Below are 23721 nucleotides of genomic sequence, written 5' to 3' on the forward strand. Positions count from 1 at the left end.
CTCTCGTTATTTATACAGATTTCTTATCACGCAGCGTTTGGTTTCTACGAATCATTGTTACGAAGCGTAATTATTATGTTTGTCTCGCCTGCATATTAATTCATCTGATTTTTACTCGTGGCTTACTGTTTGTAAACAGATAAAATCATTACATAAACTGGTTAGGTAGGTAGATACATCTTCTAATACATTTTCTGCGTATGAACTTCCTTGGAAGATAATTATCTTCCAAGGAAGTTTCCTTGGAAGATAATTATGTAATGACTCGACACCGGTCACTCGCAACAGTCGGTCCATTTAGTAAACCAGATCTTTTTATTATTTTAATAAAGTGATAAAATTTAAAATTTTATGTCAAGAATCATTAGCATAATTATGTCCTTGAATCTTGCACGGATGCAAAGCAACAGCTTGTAGATTATAAAAATATTACCTAAGCATTTAACGTTTCGCTTAAATAAAAGAGCTTATTATTTAGTTGCAATAAAAGCACGAATATGAATTGTTAAAAATATAGTTTTAAGTTTAACGACTGATTTATAATATTGGTCTTGTAAGGAGCACCGTTCCTTGCAAGGTCATTTGGAAGAGCTTTATAAGACTTAAGTTTCATAAATAGTGATTACATTTAGAGAAAACATAGTGATTTATATGTCACAAAATAAAACAGTAGGTATGTAGGTATTACCTACTCGTGTATTTTTTTTATAATTTGTCCAATAAATAAACTAATAAAAAAATGTTTATTTGTTAGAGTGGCCTTTCATGGTCCACCCACCTTATTTATTAATCAGATTTCACAAGTCAAAACATTAAATTAAGATTAAACATTATGTACCTACCTCTCGGTATCTTTTTTTATTTATTTGACATCTTCATTCATTGTTAACTAGCTCCTGCCATCGATTCCACCATCCCGTAGGAACTTCTTCACGAACCCTGGTAAAAACCCATATAGCTTAATAGCCTACATGACTTTTTAAACTTCTGAGACGTACTTTTTTAATATTTAGGTACCTACTAACTTTTGTTTATTTAATTGGCAAACCAATATTTTATTGCACTTACATACTTCTGCATTCATATTTTGGAAGGATGATGAATAAAGGGTAGCTTAAACATGATTATGGGTTCTCTTACAGCAAACCTGTTAGTTTCAATTCAATAGCGAAGGAAATCAAAATAATGCTACGGTATTCAAAAATCTACACACTAATAACTTAAAAACGAAGGTATGCCTAATAATAAGTATTATGTACCTACATGTGTATATATAGTGTTTTGTAATAAATTGGACGTTTTATTTGAATTACTTTTCTAACAGAAAACATCAATTGTGTGGTGTACGAGGGGTTTAAAAATGAAATTCAAACGACCAAATTGATCGAGCATCACGTGAATCAGGGTGAATAAGGCATAGAAACATAATTAATTTAATTACGATTTTATTATTCTTTTTCATATCTGAGCTTAATGTTCCATAGTACCTATAGGTACCTTATTTTTTTTGTATTTATGTATGTTTTTCTTTCACGCAAAAATGAGTGGACCGATTTGTCGGAAATTTTGTATTTAGATAAGATATGTGATACCTTGAATTAATACATACCTACTTTTTATCAACACACCACGCTGGCGGAGCCGCGTGCTATTTTACTTATAATTTTTATAAGATACTAAATTAAGGGTTTTTTTGTCTTGTCAAGGAGCAGTTCTATGAATGTCGAAGTGGTAAAACCTATGACCCATTATATGTCAGAATGGCAACGTGCAGCAGGCATGACTTCTGTGACTGCTCAGACAGCGCTGCGGTACTCCGGCAGCTCCAAACGAGCTCAAACTGCTCACAGATTGTTTTAACCCTAACCATGGCTTCGGAAAGCGTAGAAAAACTAACTGCTCCTCAGCGCGCAGGCCACCTCATCCCCACGCGCCTAGATCTCTACCCTCGCCTCTAGGGTGTAGGGTTGGAACAAACTAGACCTCTTAGGGACACTAGGTACAGGGAAAAGAGAAACACCAACAACTAAACATCACAACATTTATTTGAGCAAGATTAAGTAAATAACAGTAGGTAACAACACCATTGAGAGTGAGACAAAGCGAAATCGTAAACATTTTGGAGGACATCATCTTTTAATTACTTTAACATGTAATAGCAAATTAAGTCTTGTTTATTTTAAAGGTCTAGGAATCAGATGGATTTCCATATCATCTGGCCTACAAAGTAAAGCATGTCGTTCAAATGTCAATTTTTCTTTTCCTTTCAATTGTTTACCTTTAACAGTAAAAGCACGCAGAACTTGGACTACACAAGCCGCCATTTGTAATTTAGCATACCTATTTCCAATACATGTCCTGTTGCCCATACCAAATGGCATATAAATATCATCGTTTGGTTTCCTGTCCTTTGAGAATCGCTCAGGATCAAACACTTCTGGATCCGGATAAAGTGTGGGATCATGATGCATTGCATAAATAGGTGTGAATAATTTGGACCCTTTTTCGACTTTGATATTGCCGACGGGTAGAACAGTGTCTTGAACACACTTTCTAGTTAAAACCCCAATAGGGGGGAATATCCTCATCGCCTCATTTATCACCTTATCTACATACTCCATTTCACTAATGACATTGTAAGTTATTTGTCCATTGTGTTTTTCAAAATGTTCGTCAATTTCTTGGTGAACTTTTTCTAATACATCAGGATGTCGAGCCATACAGTAAAATGTTGAGAAGATAGCAGCTGCGGTTGGTTCTACACCCGCTGAGAAGAAGAAGAATGCCTGTGCCGCTAGTAGACCAGTCGTAGGCTCCATTTCATATCCAGTCGTTGGATCTTTTAAGGTACCATTTTTTTGAAGACTGATACATAAATCAGCGAAATCGTTCCTTGATGTAATTCCTTTTTCCTTATTCTTTATAACTTCGCCTATAGCACCAATGAAAAAGTCTTCATAATCTTTGAAAAGTTTAACTCCCAAAGTTTTCATCAAACTTGGCGCAAGACTTAGGAGAGCGAATTTCATGTTGTTCTTAAAACCTGAAAATGATATGTTTCTGGCTACTTCAAGGAAGGGTGAATCAAATGTTGATTTTGTTCCAATCCCGAAAATTGCACTGCATATAGCCGCGTTACAATACAACATGGCAGAGTTGTAAAAATCGCCGTTCCACTTGTTAGGATTGGCTTTCAAATAATCCACAAAATCTTGAGCACTTTTATCCATAGTGTAATACATGTTCTTTAATTTGTTTGCCGTGAACAATGGGGTCATACTTTTTCTCATCAACTTCCATCGGGGTCCATTCATCATCGTTATACTATCGGCCAATTGGTCATCCTCCGCGGGGTCGAATCCTCTGTGATAGAAAGACTGGAAGTCATGTGCTAAGACATGCTGGACGTTCTTGGCGTCTATGACGAACAATGAAGGTGTTAAAATTTGTCCAAGGCCTACCGCTGGCTCTTTTCTGAACTCATTATACAGATTATTAAATGTTTCGAACAATGCGCCTTGAGTTGTGAAGTAGTCCCAAAACGGTCCTGTCACTTTGTTCTTGCCGTAGAACTTCACACCACGTGACTTCCAGTAGTTTTCATTGCGTTTTCCCATTACGTACCATGTTAACAGTACGACAAGGCCGGATAAAATGATGGGTAGAAACATTTTGAACACCACACTTTGCAACTCAAAAGTTAACTGTTTGATTCGGACTCAGAATGTGTCGAAGCACATGGAGGTCTGCAATTTATATATGGTTCTTATCATATTATGCGCGATCACTATAAGACGTCATTTTATGATCGGTACTGATTTTAGGGTTCAGCTATCAGAACATGGCTACAGACCTACTCAGGGTATTTTTTTTTTAAATTAGGAACGTAATATTGATTTACTTGCTTGGTTCACCCTTGGCCAGCAAATAGCAACTCCATTACACACCCTAATAAACAGCCTATCATTTTCTCAATGAATATGAAATCCGCGTCCCGTAAGAACTACTGCCCGTACTAATAAAATATGTTATAGCCTATAGATACACAACAGTGGACGAATTTTTCAAATCACTTCAGTAGTTTCGGAGCCTGGTTTAAGCAAACAAGAAAATAGTTTCTCTTTATTATGTTAGTTATACACTCCCGAGCAAAAAAATTGAATCGCCCCCTTGCGCTATACAATTACAACAATTGTCAAGCCACGTATTCACTGAGAAACAATTGTTTATAAACACTGTTTCAGAAACAATATCTACGTGTTTCTGAAACAAATAATTTTGTTTCAGAAACATATAATTTTGTTTCTGTGGACTATGTGGTTGGCAGAGCTCCGAAACATTGTTGCTGTAAACATCTACGTGATGTTTCAGAAACAGTGTATCTGAAACATTGTTTCCCAGTGAATACATGGCTTTAATGATACAATATTTACAGTTTAATGTTTATGGTCTCGTTTGAAAGCCTATACTTTTAGCTTTAAATTAAGGGTAGAAACAATGTATGAAATAAAAAAATAAAATAAACAAAATCCCGACCCAAAAAAAGTACGCAATTATTATGACAAAAGGTTAAAAACGCTAAACCCTATAAAAAGCAAAAAAAAATACTTTTAACACCAGGTACATTAGGACCAACTAAAGCATGTGAGACTCTCACTAACTATCTTAATTTTGACGTGTCGGGGGACTAGGACGTAAGTACGAAATAAATTTTGCCTAATAATGAATGATGGCAGGATTCTGTCCGAAAATCCGAAGGTTGCCAAGTTCCGTTTGTGATAAGTCCCATTATATATGTTCAACAACCGATTAAGAAGTTTTGTGTAATTTTGAAAATTAAAAAGAAATACTTGTACCTACGCATCGCCAAAAAAACAGTGTGGTAAGTCATTGTGACTTTCATAATAAGTTACTGCTTATCGCTTTAAGTTAAATAATAAATATACGACCCTATATCGTACTAATGCAAATCATTGTGACTCGTTAACAAAATAATCAGAAGTTTAAAAATAACAGGAAAAGGGAAACTTAAATAATACTATATAACTTCACTCGTGTTTGTTTGCCACTCTTTTGCGTCGTTTCGCTGTTGCTAGAGCGGTCGCGGAGTCGACACTACGTTTACTTCTAGTAGTCGAATACCACGTCAACTGTGCATAAATATGGAATAGTCGATAGATCGGCAATCGAAGGATTTTACTGAAGCCAAAAATGAAATAGAAGTTTAGGTAGGTAGTGTTTTTTCATGTGCGAGTAAATACGTATGTGTAGCTTCCCTCAACTTGAAATCAGTGTTTGTGGTATTGCTTGAAAATGATCGTATTTAGAAATAAAAAATATTTATACACCGCGAGTTTTGTAGTAATTCGCTTTTGATACAAACGGGGCTTCTAGAATGGTCGATTTTTGAACGGGCTACCTGTCAGGCATTGCCAATCTATCAAACAGTAGTCCTAGGACGTTCTGAAATCGCTTTGTTAATTTTAACAAACTGTCCGGATTCAGAAAGTTGATGATCTATTTATCTGTGCATGGCCCCAAAGAGCTCGTAAATATTGGTTGTGTCGGTTTGCCGATCCATCGGGCTAGAATTTACCTGTGCCCGCGCAAATATAATTGCGACAGCAACTTGTAAGTTAAGCATAAGCCATCGTACGAAACTATTCTTGCTCCGCACGTGTAGTGCCACCTGTTCCGATAGTAAAACATTTTTTTTAACTTTTTGTAAGATTGATGAGAAAAAAGAAGCGGATAAATAAAAAACAAGTTGTGTTTGTCCTCATCTGTCTATAATTTCATAGAATTAATCTTATCTACTTATGTAGTAAATCTTCACTGTAAAAGCAGTATTCTCAGCATGTATTTCTAATACAACACATATATTTTAAAAATAATCCATACATATAAAAATAAAAATTAATATCCAACTTAGATTGAAGTATGCACATGTACGTAAACGAACTTAATAATACCGTTTTGAGATTATTCCACGTTGTCAATACTCAGCAGATTCAATTGTTTTCCTCGATATCCTGCAGAAACAAAAAAAAATATATAATATATTTGACAGAAGGCTTATAATTTTAAGGATCAAAAAGACAATATAGTGAAAATTTTAAACATTATTTTATAAGCTTTTCTACTAAACTTTGAAATAGTAGCTAGTTAGAGGATCATGAGTCGACATTTTTATTTTTTAAACTGAAGATAGTAATAATTATGCATTCTTCCGCTGAAAACATGATAACCTTATCTGGTGCCATATATTGGAAGATTTCCACCAACTCACAATGACAATGTAAATACAATTAATGGTATTTTTTCCTTATTATGAAAAACTTTATTGTAATATCTGTCACCAACTGACTTGGACCGGATTTTTATTATCTTTATCATCCAATCAATTGGACAATATTCAACATTTCGTAATATTTTTCAATAATCTTTAAGAGAGCTTTTCGGATCTTAAATAGGAGCTGTTACCTGGACCCTCAAGAAGCTACATTCGATTTTCATAATATAATTTTCCAAGATCTAGTTTTCTAATGCATCTATTCAGAGTTTTTCAGAGGCGACACCAGTAAGCACCTCTATCGATTTAGAGGCCGGAGTTATGGTAGTTTTATCTCCTGTCTTTATTTTTCGGAATATATTCTTTTTATATTTTGAAATATCTTCAGGCTTTTTCCAAATTAAATACTTATTACTATAAATAATACCAATATGCAATTTCAAGTAATTTTTAAATAATTTGAATAGGTCCTGCAATGCTACCAGCGTATTTAGTACAATATAGGTATTGAACGTAACTTACAGTGGGATCGCAGTCTGCGCAGTGCCACGAATAGCCTCGTTTCTTGGGATTCTTGTTCAGCGGTGGCTCCAAGCACGTGAAGTGGTAGCGTTTCGAGCATTCATCGCATCTAAGGAATTAAGTGTAAAGTATCAACTACTGCTAAAAATGTTAGAAAGGTAAGAGCATAATTTTTATGCCGAGGTTCCGGCAAAAATAAAATACAATTTCCTAATTCTGAAGACTTATTTGCGGAAAACAAACAAAATGGATTAAGGACTGTAAATATTCTACAGGTACATTGATATTCTTTCATTTAGCCAAGTTACGACTTCACAATTGCACCCCCCTTTATAAACCCATGTTAGCTGGAATATCAAAGATTACACTACGACGCCATAAGGCCTTACCTAACAAGGTTAGTATAGTCTCCTTGCTGTAAGCATACGTCGCAGTGAGTTAAAGGCGTAGCGGCAGCCGCGGCACCGCTACTGTTAGCGCCTGAGCCGCCGCGACGAGACCGCTCGCCACGATTTCTCTGCATACAAACAACGAAATCACGTGAAGGCTGAAGCATTCATGATCAGTGGGCTCCACCAGCGTATAGTAGGCCTACCGGAGCTGCAAGTTTGTTCGAAAGGTTACCGCGGCCCTGGTACATAAAGGGCTCAAGAAGGAACATAGTGGGTTTTAGTCAGTACCTAAGAGTGTGACACTCCCTCCCGCTGCGGTAGGGGTATTAGATCATTTCATTCTTGATTAACGGTACATTCCTATGATCTATCAGTCCGTTGCTTTGCGAATGGAGATGAAATGTTGACATAAGCTCCATAAAGGTTAATTATCTGTTATCGCAAAAAAAGATAGATATGTAAAAAAAATCCGCAGCTAATTACATGACATCAAGATCTCAGGGATTCCCAAGTAACAAATTGGCCTAAAAACGCCGATGACAAGGAAGTACGCACTTAGTGCTGCCTGCCATTAATACGTCTTAACACTTGCGTATCTTATCTATCAAGCAAAGTTGTGGGTTGGAACATATTTTATTAGTAAAAATCGGACCAATGACTAGAAAGCACCGCCCAATTGATTACATAAATTGACGCTTGGTGGGGATATCGCTTAAAGTTATGGCGCATAGCTTATAGATAAAAATTGGAATATTATGATGAAGGTTATCTAAGTGATAATCGGATTGAAAAATTATATTTAAGGACACCGTGTCTAATTACCCTTCGGCAAAAGCACCTTGAGCCAAGGTAATAACCAGGAAGTACTTTCGTCACCGACTCGCGTAAATCTTCAAAATAGATTAAATCTAATCTCGCGAAATCTGTCTCTATAAAATCTATCTCGGTAAAATACCAGTCGTACTGCGGAATACTTGAAAATCTGAACTGAAAACACTATTGTCACTTATAACTTTTGTCCCCAAAGATCAAAACAAATCAATACTAAAAATAAAACAAATACAATAAAACCTCTGTGATCCTAATGTGATGTGGGATACCTAGGTGGTTAATTCGGCTTCTTATGTATTGCGAAATGTTCACACCATGTCCATTATCTTGCTATAAATAATTGAACAGGTAATTCGTTTTTACGTAAAACTACATTTTTCCCTTAAAAATGAAAATCATGGAGCCAATGGGGGGTAGTTTAAAAGATATTCCCCCATAGTAACATTTAAAAGAAAGATCCTATAGAGGTTAAACTATGTTAAGGGGGTTATGGGCATTCGCAGCCTCAAGGTCGATGATCATAAACCGAACGAAATGGATAACACGAATCGAAATCAATGAAGCCTCGCACACATTTATCCGCAACCGAAAAATGGACCGCGCCGCAACTACGCAACCGATAGAATGACATCGCATTTGAGTCAACCCAAGGCATACGAGTTCATTCAGGATTTCTTCTGGGGTTCTTCAGCAGAACATAATACAATTGGTATAAATAGTATACACATTACTCAAATATAATTATAATTACCTTTGGTTTTGATTCAACCAATTCCACTGGTTTATCCTCCACAGGGTTAAGCTTGCATGAAATTACACGACATTTTTTTATCGAGTCCATAATGTTTAAATAATACATAGGTATACAATGTATGTATTTGTTTTAATTTTGAAAATGTTGAGTCAACTTTATCACTTTCCAATTAGAAAATTGAAAATGGTAAATTTTGGTATCGATAACATTTTATCGATTTGATCATTTATTCAAGTGATCAGGACATCGAAATATAATATTTTAGTCGGCCATGATTTTTGTTAACCTATGTGTACTCACCATTGACGCATCAGGTGTTTCTATCGCAGGAGGTACTTCTTCAACGGGCGGCGGTGGCTGCTTAGCAGCTTCGTGATCCACGTGCTATATTAGGAAATTCCACTCATTTACATCTTCGCAAATAAATAAATCAGTGACTGTTTGTCAACATAACGTAGGTATTTTATACAGACTGACAGACTTACAGCCAGTTTCTTCATCAAAAGTAAAAGCCAAAGTAAAAGTCAAAGTAATGTCTAAAGTAAAAGTAACGGTCAAATTCATTTTTTCTATTAATTTTGCTGTCACTTTAGCATTGAAAAAACGAATTTGACCGTTACTTTTACTTTAGACATTACTTTGACTTTTACTTTTGATGAAGAAACTGGTCGTGAGGGTGAAACCGCGGGAATTAACTAATCACTTGTTTCATATCTATCTGCAGTAATAATTACCTTCGATAACTTTTTCATGACTGCGGGTGGGGGTCCATCGTTGCTGTCGGTAGGTACATAAAACATTTGCGTGTCCAGTGACCCGTCCGGCTTAGGAATAGGCTTGATCTAAAACAAATACGACATTAGCGTACTTCTGTATATTTTCAGGGCTTTTTTTATGGTTTGAAAAAGTTTTATTTACCTTTATAGTAATTCTAGGGTGTGGAGGATCAGGATTCTCCATATCTTGCGTCTTCTTCTTCCGTTTATGTTTGTGCGATTTGGAAGGCGAGCGCAGCAAGTCGGGCGAGTACCTAGATCTATGCTTTTCTTTCCTCCGCTTCCTATTCGCTTTGTACGTCGCTATATCCGACGATAGATTCGCTAGTGTACTTTCTATTGAACTCTCGATAGCTTTGCTGTCCCTTTCCTTACCTTCAACAAGAAGAGATGAGAATGATAGATTTTGTGGTACGAAACTGTCTTCTCGTTTGGTTAATGCAATATTAGTGGATGCGTTTGAGTTTTCGTTATGAGAATCGTTGGGACTGTCGGCGACGATGGGGGTTATTGACATTAAAGGAGTGTTGGTCAAAGTTGGTGACGTGAAACTGCGTTTATGTATCTTCTTACTTGGCGAGTCACCCTCCCCGGCCGACGCGGACGCATGATCCCTCTGTTTCGACTTCTTTATTTTCTTTTCCTTTTTGAGTTTGACTTCGGAGCTCTCATTACCGTCGCTACTGAACTCAAATGGTTTGATGGTCACTTTGATCGGCGATATGCTCTCAGGGGTGGTGAGTTTGGAAGATTTCTCCACTTTGTGATATTTCTCTGAGCCAGGTTTAGGCGGTGACGAAGGACTGTGAGGTTCGGTAATAATAGCGCCGTCCTTGCTGTAGCGGATTCGAGAGCGGCGTGGTACTTTCTTTTCGAGCAGCTCGGGTTCTGAGTCTGAAGTTTTGTCGCATTCTGAACATTGCCTGTGGAACATTTGTCAATAAATGGAAGTACTTCAAATATATTCATTCAATTAGGAATATTAGGTCTTGAAGCAATATAAATAACAAGGCCAGAGGTATTCATAATATTACTCGATTAATCACATGGTTAACAAAGAAGGTCAGACGATAGATGTTTTAGTAGTAATTGACTTGATAGCGTAATTTCAAAAATTATTTGGAATAAGATAAACAAAAATTATAGTATGTAAAATATTATTGAAGCTGTCAGGTTTTCGAGATATTTACTCTAAAAAATGCACAAGGATTCGTAGATCTAGGTTGTCAACATGACACTTAGTCTATTCTACAATTATTTTTTATCTATGACAATTTAACAAGCTATTAAGGTATCAGCCGCAAACCACAGTTTGAGTATTCTCCTAAAGCACACCTAAAGCGAGCATGTACCCTCATATCCGATTATTTTTTTTTAATCCTCTATGCACAATTCCCGTAAAACAAAAAAATAAAGATAGATAAAAATACGCACCATCCATATAGCTTGCTCTTCTTAGGCGGGCGTTGCAGCGGCGGCTTCAAGCAATGCAGGTGGTAGTGATGGTGACACGTGTCGCAAGCGGCCATCAGGTGTTGCTCCGAGCTGCGCCCACAGGCCGCGCACTCGCGTCCCGCCAGTGACCCTGATGTGGCTGACACAACCACATACTTAGCGGATTCTACTGCTACCATACTACTAGGTATAGTACAACTAGTGGTAAATAACTCTGCCTTCCTGAAGCTATTGATGCCTCGAACATGCGTTAGTGTCATGTACGTATATTTTGTTGCCAAATTCGGAGGGACAAAGTTATTTGTCGAGAACTGTAGCAAGGTATTGAGTAGGGTGGTAATGGTTCAACAGCAAAAGTGGTCGAACATAGTAATTACAGCTGTTGTATTATATCACAGCAGTGGCGGCATATAAAAAAGTGATACAACACTGAGAAGTTTGAATGGTATTGCAGGTGGGTATGGTAGTGATACTTAGGTACCGACAGTGTGAATACTTCCATATTAATCATTTTAGTGTAAGAATAGTAGTGGCATAATATGTCCTAGTCTTGAATTAGAATATCTTACACGACATCCACAAATAAGCTTTATTGAGTTTAAGGGTTACTAGTTGCATTAGACTGCTATTTTAAATATTTTCTGTATTTGTTACTAGCATGGTGCTTACATGGTGGGTACATCTTTATCGTTAGATATCAAAATGTTACAGAACAATCCAACAGAACAGAAGCCAAGATATAACAATAGCTATACAAAACATAATGCAAATATGTAAGTACGAAACAAGTGTGGTTGCCTTCAAATTCCGAGTTTCTACAATATTTTTATCAACAAAGTGATAACCCCGGTATTGCCAGTGTCAATATATATAGATAATATAGATTAGTGTCGCTTCTTGCGATAATACATTTAAGTTACAATTTCCTCCACCTGGCCAAGTACAATGATAATGCAAAATTACGTTATCAGTGGTTGTAAAAATATTATTATTATAAAATCTATTGTTAGGTGTCTGATAAGCATTTTAGCAAATCATTACACGTTGACAATTTAAGAAGGAAAATCGGAAATAAACTTATTAGTGAATGCTATGTTTGATAACAGCCTTATCATTTGAATCTCAATTTGCGTATTTCGTGGGATAAAAATAATAAGGAATAATAAGAGACTTTTTCCTCCTATTTCTATATTGAATATTGTGAGAAACGAGGACATATTATAGCAATGCCAGTGACAGATAACCTTCTATTTTTAAGTCGGTATAAAAGTTAGAAGTTGGTCGTGTTTTCGTTAAGATAAGGGCATGTAAGGAGGTATGTGGATGAATATATGTATTTGATGTAAAGGAGAGATGCACCAAAAGAAAAAAGGGAAATGAAATGGTAAATAATGGAAATCAGAAAAAAAATATTGCAGTAATTTCACTGTAGTTTGATATGCAGATAGACAGACAGACAGATCTCATTTCTTCGTACTAATACAAAAAATACTGAGTAGTAATGTTCTAAGAGGCCACCATTCAACTAACAACCACTTGAAAAGAAACAGTTTACAACTATCAGTAGGTACCAGAGTTTAATCGAAAAGTCTACAACATTAAAAGATTACAAGATCAAGATAAAAAAAAAACCTACAAAATAAAATCCCCTACACAAATCCAGTATCCATAACAAATTGTTTTTTCCTTATATTTTACAGTGGTCAATGAATCAAAAAGCCATCATGACTTGTCAAAAATTGGATTATTATCTAACCTCACATAACATTAAGCTCACGATGACTCTCAATTTTGAAACGAAAGCACCATTACTTAGCACTTTTAAATTTAAAAAAAAAAGTATTTATTGTTATGGACAAATTGATAACATCACAATAAAACCTACGCAGATAAATAGTATAATTGCTGCGTCACGGGGAGTTATCATAACGATAGTTGTCGTTAAGTAAATAAATATGTATCTTGTCGTGTTTGCACTGACCCCGGACTAAAATTCTTTACGCAGAGTAAGCTTAGCTTGCTATTTCTGGATTTCAAAATATAAGGAAAATAAACAAAGAATTAACTTTTCATTGTTTTGTGATATTTTCAGCAGTTTTGGAAATAACGAATCCTATTATTTTATTGTGGATAGAAAAACTCCAGCTGTGGAAAACTTTGTCTAACTAAGAGCATTCTTTTATCATTTAAACACTGCTTTGTTAACTCAGATGTGGCAACATAAATATGAAGGCACTATATGCGATAGAAAACAGAAGCTCTTATTTTTTTGCAGTGCCACTCGGGTTTTTCCCAGAATTATCATTAAACATAATTATGTAATCTAATAAACAAGTCCAAGTCTCCACAAAAAAGAAGGAATTTTGGGTACATTGTTTTTTTTTGAAAATATGTAGTTAGGTACCCCTGCCAATTACTGCTATGGCATAAAAAGTCAATCAGTTATATAACTATGGCGCAAGCGTCCTATAAAAACTATTTTGTTTTTAAACGGTTTTATTTAGCTTACCCCGTTTGTTTTATTATTTATTCTTGGGTCAAATTTAGAAATTCAAATTTAAGTACCTTGCTGTTGTCAGATTGATCTGAAATTTGGTACACACCTTTAATTCCGATGACAATACAATATACTAATATCAATAACATTTTAAATCCAAGATGGCCGCCGGTACAAAATGGCGGATTACATATTTTTTCCACAACCCCCTCAATATGGGTATCAAATGAAAGGGCTACTCAAGTAGAATACTGTCAGCAACCCCAGCGGGGCCCAACAGGGCCAAGGCCTGCCTGGGCTGCGGGATTGTCCTGGTACATAAAAGGCCTACGACGAAACACAACGGTTTTTAGTCAGTAAGAGTCTGGCACTCCCTCACCGCTGCTGACCCATGTATAGAATGAGGAATATTCGGTAGGCATTTTCATTAAATACTAAAAACTAGAAAATAAAAAAATCGGTAAAAAAACTTTTAAGTTAAACGGTTTTTTTATCTTATGTGCACTGAAAACTAGAAAATAAAAAAAAAACTGTTACTTACCTTAAACCTACGTAGGTGGTCCCGGTCATATTAGACTAAAATAAAAACGTGGGGGCCCTCTGAAATCCTACTTATGGCAAAGCATATCTTTATACTTTGGTAGATCGTGAGCTCGGCGTTCGCTGGTGAAGCCGCTACGGCTGATTTATTGATTGTCAAAATCTCCAGTTACGATTATAGTAAGTAGAAATCCACACCTATTATACCTCTAGAAGAAAGTATTACAGCAATAGTTAGGTAATGGGCCCCACGTTTTTATTTTAGTCTAATATGACCGGGACCACCTACGTAGGTTTAAGGTAAGTAACAGTTTTTTTTTTATTTTCTAGTTTTCAGTGCACATAAGATAAAAAAACCGTTTAACTTAAAAGTTTTTTTACCGATTTTTTTTTGAATATAATGCGAATTAGTACAAAATTATGTACTATAATGAGATCATTCAATTATTATGGAAACGAAAAAAGATTTACTGATTTATATATTTAATAAATGATAACAAAAAACCTTTTTGGGGAAGGTAATTATAGCAATTGAAGGGAGTAAACGACGAAGGAAATGGTGGGATGGATGTCAAAGGAGATAAAAAAAGAAATAAAAAAACTTATCAAGTGATGAAAATGTTGAGTTCTTTATCTGTCATCTGGCTTATATGCTTTTACTAACAATATTCAATCATTATGTAGCTCGAATCAAATGTATTAGAATATATGGTAATAAATAGTACAAGAATCAACGTAGAACGATACTTACCTTCCAAAGAGGTTGACAAAACTTTTCCTTGGCGAGCGTCCGGGTTGTCGCTAAGAGGAAAACCAACGCCCATCTTAAGTGCAGCCGCGGTTGGCACAGACATAGACCTGCTGGCCGACCGTAGATACAGTACATCTCGATACAACATATATTAGAGCTCTAACCCCCGCACTCAGAGACTACTTACACTTACTGACTTATAAGTAACCATTAATTGTCTCCGAGTGCGGGGGTTAGTCACTGCACGTTTTTTGAACGCACGGCGCATCTGCCGTACGTTGAAAAAGTCGAGCATTTTTTTTTTTTCAAATAATAAAATTAAGAAAGTTGGCAGATCAGTTAATTAGTTTTGGAGCTGTTTCTGCGATTTTAATAAAAGTTCCACTATTGTCAAATTTCTCCTGGGCAAAAAGATAAATGTAGGTCGTCCATACACAAAAACAGTGAACGGATTATACCTATAGGCATCTAGAACATAATCCTGTAGGTACCAATATCCTAATAAAGACGTCAATTGAACAAAACAAGCCTCTTGATAACACATTAAAATGTAATTGTCACGTTAATAACATTCACGAAGCACGTGAAAGGTGAACTTATGCATAATAATATACTTTGTATTTTCCTTTTCAGATAACAATCAAGAAAATATTTCCCCACCGTGATGTAATGTAGTCATTGTCTAATAAATACTGAGGCGATTAATACCAATTGACGTTAATAGGATAATTATTTGGATCATTATGATCTTGATTAATTACTAGTGATTTGATTAAGTAGATAATAATAAGTCAATAAAAAAAGGTTGTATACCCCAAATGGCATAGCTTCTCATTGATAGCTCTTTAACTTTCATAATGCGAGCTTTGCTTCAAATGTTCTATTTCGAAATTAATGTGCTGTAACAACCTGCTTGCAACAATTTTTTTTTTTTTCAACTTCTGTATGAAGGCGTACTGGCTGGTAACAACACTTGAGACATCTTTGACACATTCCAAAATTGAAATCCCATTTCTAAGTAAACAAATGACTTACCGTTTCTGTAGTTGCTGAGGAGTCACTTTGGGCGTGGACCGCGGTAACTCCGGTGGTACCAAAGGTTTGTCTTCCAAGATGGTGGGAGGCGTCCTCTTGGGACACAGCGCGATTATAGCGTCGTATATCTTCTGTAACGCCTGCCTCGTTGATGTCAATGCTGCTAGGGCGTCCGTGTTCTCTTTTGAAGCCTAGGCATAGAGAAGTGAAATTAGTAATATTTATTATGGATTTTCTAACTAAGATTTACACTGAAATACACGAATCAATTCTAATTTAAAAGTTTTTTATCGCAGCAATTTACGTAAGTGTTACGGAGACAGGATGCGGTTTGAGCTGTCACTAAAATTGAATGGAGTAAGGGAAGTAGGTATGTTTAAATCAGTCTAGATTTAAGGATTTGTTTTCTTAGGATTTGTTATGTAGCAAAAAAAAACCTAATGGATACGGAAAAGCTGGATTATTTTGCTGCGACAATTGACGGGACACAAAACTACCTACATCCCGCTGTTTAACCAGCCCTTCGAAGACTACAAGCATGTGTATAAAAATTGCCTGCTACTAATGCTCTTTACGTTTTATTTGTTTCGTTTTGTTGCTTTTGCGTCGTTGTGTCTTTGTTTCTCACTTAAATGTTTTCTTTTTTTGTAAGTCAGAACGCAACACTCCGGTATGAGAACACCGGGAGAAGAACATAAAAATCTCGCTAATGCGCAAGCTTTATGTTTGAAATTTTTTTTGTAACACTTTTGTAACTTTTGTAGGCACCTTCCGAAAAAGCTGTGAGGTCAAAGTTATTCTGCTATCTTTTCCTGTTATTGATAAAAGTATTTGGAGCTTTGTATACAAAATAGATTTAGATTAAAAAGTGCAAATTCATCACAAACATGTCATGTTTTGGTTGATAGTGATCTTAATTGTTTTTTGTCATTATTGTTCCCAAAGAAAGCAATACACGTGTAATTTTAAGCAAGTCATTAAGATTAAGTAAAAGCTTGTTAAGATCTTGTCAATGTTAATTTAGTAGATACCTACTTACTAACGTGTTAAGACCTGTTAGTTTGTAAATAATTAGACATGCTTAGCAGGAAAATCTTTTTTTTTTTGATGACTTCTGACACTTAGGCGACTATTAGACATTGAAGTAAAACTACTTTTACGGATTTTATCGCGGTTTTATTAATATATTTGATCCCGACGTTTTGGATACTTTATAGCATTCATGGTCACAGGCAGTAGCCTATTAACCCTACAGATAATGAATAGTTCACTCACCTCATCATAATCCAGTCTCAGCTTATCATCGTCCGCCAATAGCTTCTCGTGCTCCTTGGTTAGACGTTCGAGAGACTGCCGGAGTGAGGACACTCTCCTGTTCCTCTCTAAGTAACATCCCACGGAAACTAGAGAGAATGAATTATTCACTAACCTCATCATAATCCGGCTTATATCTCAGCTTATCATCGTCGGCCAGTAGTTCCTCGTACTCTTTGTATAGACGGTCGAGAGACTGCCTCAGTGACACTCTCGTATTCCTCTCTAAGTGACATCCCACAAACTCTATACTTACAAAATAAACTCACTCACCTCATCATAATCCAGTCTCAGCTTATCATCGTCCGCCAATAGTTTCTCGTTTTCCTTAGTTAGACGTTCGAGAGACTGCCTGAGTGAGAACACTATCGTATTCCTCTCTAAGTAACATCCCACAAACTCTATAGACAATAAACTCACTAACCTCATCATAATCCAGTCTCAGCTTATCATCGTCCGCCAATAGCTTCTCGTTCTCTTTAGTTAGACGTTCGAGAGACTGCCTGAGGGAGGACACCCTCGTGTTCCTCTCTAAGTAACATCCCACTATACAGAGAATGAATTATACACTTACCTCATCATAATCCAGTCTCAGCTTATCATCGTCCGCCAATAGCTTCTCGTTCTCTTTAGTTAGACGTTCGAGAGACTGCCTGAGGGAGGACACCCTCGTGTTCCTCTCTAAGTAACATCCCACTATACAGAGAATGAATTATACACTTACCTCATCATAATCCAGTCTCAGCTTATCATCGTCCGCCAATAGCTTCTCGTTCTCTTTAGTTAGACGTTCGAGAGACTGCCTGAGGGAGGACACCCTCGTGTTCCTCTCTAAGTAACATCCCACTATACAGAGAATGAATTATACACTTACCTCATCATAATCCAGTCTCAGCTTATCATCGTCCGCCAATAGCTTCTCGTTCTCTTTAGTTAGACGTTCGAGAGACTGCCTGAGAGAGGACACTCTCGTGTTCCTCTCTAGGTAATACCCCACGAACTCCACGGAGAAGGCCGGGGGAACATGCCAACGACGGGACACGTCTTTTAGTGCTGCCATCTGTGAATCGGAAAATGTTATAAGCAATATGGATTTAATTGTAATTCTCTATTGAATTAAGGATGGTTTTTAACACTAAAGAATCATACATAAGCGGATCTAAAACATACATAAGGATAATATTGTAAAATAAAAGCATGAAGTCTCATGGGGTAGTTAAGTCCTTTAATGGGGTAGTCATGTAAAAAGATTTCAACTGGGTATTTGACAATACTTGCGTATGTTTAATCTGCTATGAAAGATAAAGCATTTCTCAATAGATTTCGATAGATTATGAAAAGAGGTCCATTTTAATTACTTTGACAAAGAATAATTAGTTTTAGGGTTTAACATAACGTTCATTGCGACTTATCCACATTGTGTGTTTCTTACCTGCGCATCTTGGAACTCCAAAGCGTGTGTATCGATGCCCATACACTCTGCCTTTTTCTGGAACTTTCTCATAGCCGATGCACTGCTGTAGAGCAATCGAGCCATCTTCTGTGTTGGTACTGAAGAAAAAAGTGAGCTTATAATATTTTTATCGCAATAGAAAAGATTGAAATATGATTACTTTTTTATTAGAATTAGTTTTAGTGTCAAAGGTATTTTGATAACATTTTAAATGTTTTAAAGAAATGTAAATAAAAGTCAAGTGTTTGAAACACTACTACAACATAAAAATGTATATAACAAGTTCTTATTGCCTACTCATAATTATAAATTATCTTACCCCATGGTGGATTTCTATTTTCCTTCTGTATAAGATACTTTTTCCTGTATTTCACTAATTTGCGTTGTATTCTTAATTTCTCTTCTGTACTTAAATTGTTTTGCAACTCCAATCGCCTAGAATATTAGAAAATAATTTTATTTGTAAAAATAGATGACAAGTTATATAGGTATGTAGTTTAGCGCAGGAATTTGGAAAACACAAAAAAACTTTCAAAAAAGTAGCCTTTGAAAATGTGATCATTATGAACCATTCATGCGAATGTTGATGAAATAGTTACCTTCAGCAACATAATTTTGTGCATTTTTTCTACATGCCTTACAAGTATGAGGAGAGAATTCGCCAGCAAAAGGGCATAAAATTGTAAAAAATTATAATTACTAAACTTGGCTATATATTACTCACCTTTTTTCAGTCCTCAGCTGCAAAGCAAGCCAGTTCCTCTTGCGTTTCTTGACTAGAGCTTTATCGGAATGTAACTTGCAGTGTGCGTAGAACGGGTCCGCCTGTTCAGCCTCTTCCGAGTGTGCCTCTGCTAGGAGGCCGGCGCGTTGACCACTGTGACAACAATAAATTAATTTATATTTTAATTACAAAAACATTTATAAAGTTAGGTTTCATTTACATGAGATACGCTTCTGACGATTCGTCAAAAACACGATACGTTATAACACGGATCGGGCGTTCACATCGAATACGGAATCGTGAAATATCAGTCATAGTTAGAAAATATTTACGATTCGTCATTTTGAAAATACGTATCCGTCATATTTCAAGATTTGTAAACGGTGTAAACGGGGAGTATTTAAAATTAGGTAAAAATAACCAATCCTAAAAAATCATCATCATCATCTTCGTGTAAATAAGCACTAACTACAATTTTGATTGTTACAGCATAAGGGTCCCTTCAGACAGACCGGGTCGGAGAGCAGAGCAAATTCTTAACACGTTGAAAATTGAGTACCTACTTAGTATTTGAAGGTTTATTTTTGCATGCGCACTGCTTTTGTCATTGAGAATGCTCGAATGCGCTCGGTGTGAAATAATAAGAGGAGCCCACCGGCTCCGATCGTGTATTTTTTCTTGACGTTTGGCTTCGTTAAGCTCTTTAACGCTCGCGCAGCCGATCCGCTCCGGTCTGTGTGAAAAGAAAAATGCGCGCCGATGCTCTCCTGGTATTTTTGGGATCTATTTAAAGGTCTGTTTTTGTGTATGCATAAGGACCATGTCTTCCCACCGCGCGTGTATAGATAGTGTATGTATCTGACCATGTGACGTGGAAGAACGTCTTGCAGAGGCCGGCGTCGCAGCCCACACAGACGCCCGTGCGCGCGAGTGTGGCGTCTTCGCAGAGAGCACATGCGCGGGCGCCCCAGCGGGAATACGCCATCTCGAACAGCGTCACGCCTGACAGACGCTCCACCTGCGGGGAACGATAAATCCTCAAATGGTTGCGGACACATCTAGTATTCACTTGTAAAAAAACACGAGCAAAGCGAACAAACGAAAATAAAGTGGGGATTGAAAAGGCGAAAGATGAGTCAAAGGCGTTTTAGCTCCTGTAGTATGGAATCATTACCCAAGCGCCAGCCACATATAAAAAAAAAATATGTTTACTTTTTAATTCTGCAACATAACAAAAACTTCGCGCTCGCTAATTTTGTAGCTATAAAATGTATTTCCTCAAATCGCTTTGGAAACCGTGAGCGGAAGCTAACATTAATATTTTGTAAATTCTTGACCTTCCCCATAACGAATACATCATTATTGATTGGAATTAATATAGCTTACCTCTGAAAATGCCACTCCAGGCACATAAAGCGCACATACTAAATGCACCCATGCACCTACTTCAGTCTCCTTGAAAATGCCACCTGAAATATTGATATTTTCATACATTCATTAAAAAAAAAATAGTATCATAAAGCTTATAAAGTGATTTCACAGTTGAACATCTAAATATCTTTTTGAAAGTAAATTCCATCTACAACCTTTACACGCAATACTTAATATCTCATTCGAGTGTAGTTATGGCACTACAGAATGAAACATTTACCTCTGTTTGGACATAGCTCACAGCTGGGGTCAGTGACCCCTGCCTTGCAAGCTTCACAAAACCAGGGTTCCGTAGATGCTGAACTGACTGTACTAGACTCACTGGTTGTGTCTGACACACCATAACAACCTGCAAAGAAAACAGTAATAGGTAAATATGGGTAGATATGGGTAGGGTAGGGCCAGCAATCAAAGGAAATATAGTGTTGTGTCTACAAAAAAATATATGGAATGGAAAATAAAATATCCTATTACTAACTTTAGCATTTACATAGAATATTATTGTAAATTTTACAATAGAGATGAAATTTGAGTTCCCTTGAGGTCATACTAAAATAATACAACTGAAGAGTTTGTTTGATTGATTGCTAGAACATGCTAATCTCAGGAACTACTGGACTGATTTGAAAAATTATTTCAGTGTCACTTAGCCCATTTTTAGAGGAAGGCTATATTTATTATATTATTTTTATCTGGGTTTTTGCAAAAGGTGACTCAGGATGTGGTTGAAACCCCTGGCTTGTGCCAAATAATTAGGATATAATTATAAAAATTACCTTCATGAACAGTAACTCCACAACCATCACACTCAACAATCTCATTGAAGTCATCACTCCTGGAGCCCAGGCAGCCCGCACATATCAACAGATTCGCCAATTCAACTGGAAACTGAAATAATAAGAACTTATGTAATAACTGATTCAATAATATATCTTTTCAAGCACTGAAGGTAAGAGAGAATAGAATAAACAGTATTAAATAAAAAGCTCTTTAGGGACAACTAAAGAGCACTGCACTAGAGAGTGCTTTTGCACAAAATATTCAATTCAAGTTGGCAATGACAAAAACAATGGACATTTATTGGATTTATTTAGAAAAACTTAGATCGCTAGAATGCTACTTATTGGACCATATCAACGGGTAAAAGGCAAAAGGGGTCAAGCACCACAGATCATATTGTTCAGGAGAGTAAAAAGAAAGTTTTAAAAAATAATATCTCTTTATTGCTTTATTGAATCACATCACAATCTTCAGAAAAGCTTACTAAAATACAATGTTCTTTAATAATTTTACATCAAAATAAGCCTGAGATCAATAGTTTCAAAGATAGATGTCGCTTGACCCCAGGTTTTAACCATGTTTATCGCTTTCGCGAGGGGTCAAGCACCAATATTTAATGTTGGAATATTTAGATTCTGGCCTAGGCTCCAGGCGCTGGCGCGTGCTGAGTGGATCGAATGCAACGTAATGAAAATAAAATTATTTAAGAAAGGGGCCATGCGCCAATTTATGTTTAGTTGTCAATTTTTACTATTGGTGTAAGCGACGTTATAGGTATTAAACAAATAAAAGAGAAATGAATACAAACGACATATTTACTTCTAATATTGTTTTTAAAATTATGCCAAATGACAAGGCGATACAAAAACGTAATACACAGAATGGTCCTTCAACCAAGCAAGGTAAAGTTGGTGTCGCTTGAGCACTTTTTTTTGGCAAGTATCGATTTGGCACTTCAGTACAAATAATTCTTTGGTCCAAGTGATTTTTTTTCATGCTAGGAAAACGATATTACGACCATTCGAAAGAGAAAAAATAGTGGAGTTGGGGTCAATAAAAAAGTTAAAATCACAAAATGTGGCGCTTGACCCCTTTTGCCTTTTTACCGTCGATATAAAGAGTCCTAATTTTACATGATTATAAAGAAAACTTAGTAGGACTCATTTACACATACCTTAAATTCTTTATGTTTCGACTTTTCCAGTACATCATTAACAGGCTTGTCTTCTCCGATCTTGTTAGTAGCGTTCTTGAACTCATCATCAATGTCTGATCCGGATTCTTCTGAAGATTCACTTTGTACTGCTGCCTCTGTGAAAGAGACATAATAAAATTTACAATCTGGTACCCAATAACTATCACCTGTATCAAGGTAGTTTTCTTGCTTGTTTAGAAAATTTATCAAGAACTGAAATAACAATGCATGTAAACAGAGACTTAGTATATTAGATAAATGATATAGAACTTTTATTTTTGCTTGAGGTCCTAGCGGTGTCATGCAAAATGGCTTGTTTTAGTTAAAATGAGGAGTTAAAAATCGGTGAACCCCTTGAGTCCCTTCAGAGACTTGAGGAACTATATCCTCATTTAAAATCAGTACAGCACACACAGCATAAGGACAAAGAACAGGCATGGAAGCATGGGTCTGAGCATATTGAATACCCGTGTATCGCGAAGAGACTTCAGTAAGAAATATGTTGGAGAAGGTCTTATAGGTCATGAACAGCATCAGAACTACTTACTCTTCTCTTCATCATCGGTGTTTATTGAATAATCATCGCTCTCTTCGGGGTGGTCTTCTATCCGAAAGTCGGAGTCGTCGGAACTCTCGCCTTCCCCAAGATCAAAATCTAACAGCGACTGCGGCTCAACCGGCTTCACTTTACGCTTAGCCGGGCCTCGGCTCTCTGAAAAAGTATCATTTCGTTTTTGTTCATTTTTACGCCATGTCAATATTGTGAATACCAATGCAGCAAGCATCTAATACACATTTAAAATACTTACGGTTGTTCATTTTATATTAAAGCTTTCAGTTATTAACCACATTTAGTTGAATAAATTCATTATTTCTTGAATTTCTCACACAAATAGATTCTAATACTCCATGAAATTAAGAAATAATGTTGCAAGCTTTTGAAAAATGCTTTTCCTCGAAAACAGATTAAAAATATGGA

General features: G+C 36.3%; 2 protein-coding genes across 2 annotated transcripts; both read right to left on the reverse strand.

Moving 5' to 3' along the window:
* Positions 1-2027: 2027 nt before the first annotated feature.
* Positions 2028-3738, reverse strand: LOC126054176 (cytochrome P450 6B5). Its single transcript, XM_049838637.2, has one exon. It carries the CDS (start codon positions 3669-3671, stop codon positions 2175-2177), a length of 1497 nt encoding a protein of 498 aa, XP_049694594.2. The 5' UTR covers positions 3672-3738; the 3' UTR covers positions 2028-2174.
* Positions 3739-5767: 2029 nt separating this feature from the next.
* On the reverse strand, positions 5768-23710 carry LOC110374401 (PHD finger protein 14). The gene is made up of 21 exons (XM_049838627.2): positions 23552-23710; positions 23290-23454; positions 22722-22858; positions 21544-21655; positions 20988-21116; positions 20723-20805; positions 20200-20354; positions 19337-19489; positions 18932-19047; positions 18592-18710; positions 18034-18219; positions 15846-16036; positions 14811-14920; positions 11002-11152; positions 9710-10490; positions 9526-9633; positions 9092-9175; positions 8789-8839; positions 7204-7331; positions 6815-6923; positions 5768-6032 (listed from the first exon to the last, which is right to left on the reverse strand). Exons 1-21 carry the CDS (start codon positions 23559-23561, stop codon positions 6012-6014), a joined length of 3099 nt encoding a protein of 1032 aa, XP_049694584.2. The 5' UTR covers positions 23562-23710; the 3' UTR covers positions 5768-6011.
* Positions 23711-23721: the final 11 nt, after the last annotated feature.

The sequence above is a fragment of the Helicoverpa armigera genome, chromosome 12 (assembly GCF_030705265.1).
Source record: "Helicoverpa armigera isolate CAAS_96S chromosome 12, ASM3070526v1, whole genome shotgun sequence".
NCBI lineage: Eukaryota > Metazoa > Arthropoda > Insecta > Lepidoptera > Noctuidae > Helicoverpa > Helicoverpa armigera.

Bases quoted from the DNA above. Each gene is read 5' to 3' on its own strand.
- LOC126054176 (XM_049838637.2), bottom strand. From the start codon at position 3,671: ATGTTTCTACCCATCATTTTATCCGGCCTTGTCGTACTGTTAACATGG.
- LOC110374401 (XM_049838627.2), bottom strand. The intron at 21,656-22,721 runs GTATGTGTAAAT...TTATTATTTCAG, and splicing joins CGAAACATAAAGAATTTAAG to TTTCCAGTTGAATTGGCGAA. The intron at 6,924-7,203 runs GTAAGGCCTTAT...TTAATTCCTTAG, and splicing joins GACTATACTAACCTTGTTAG to ATGCGATGAATGCTCGAAAC.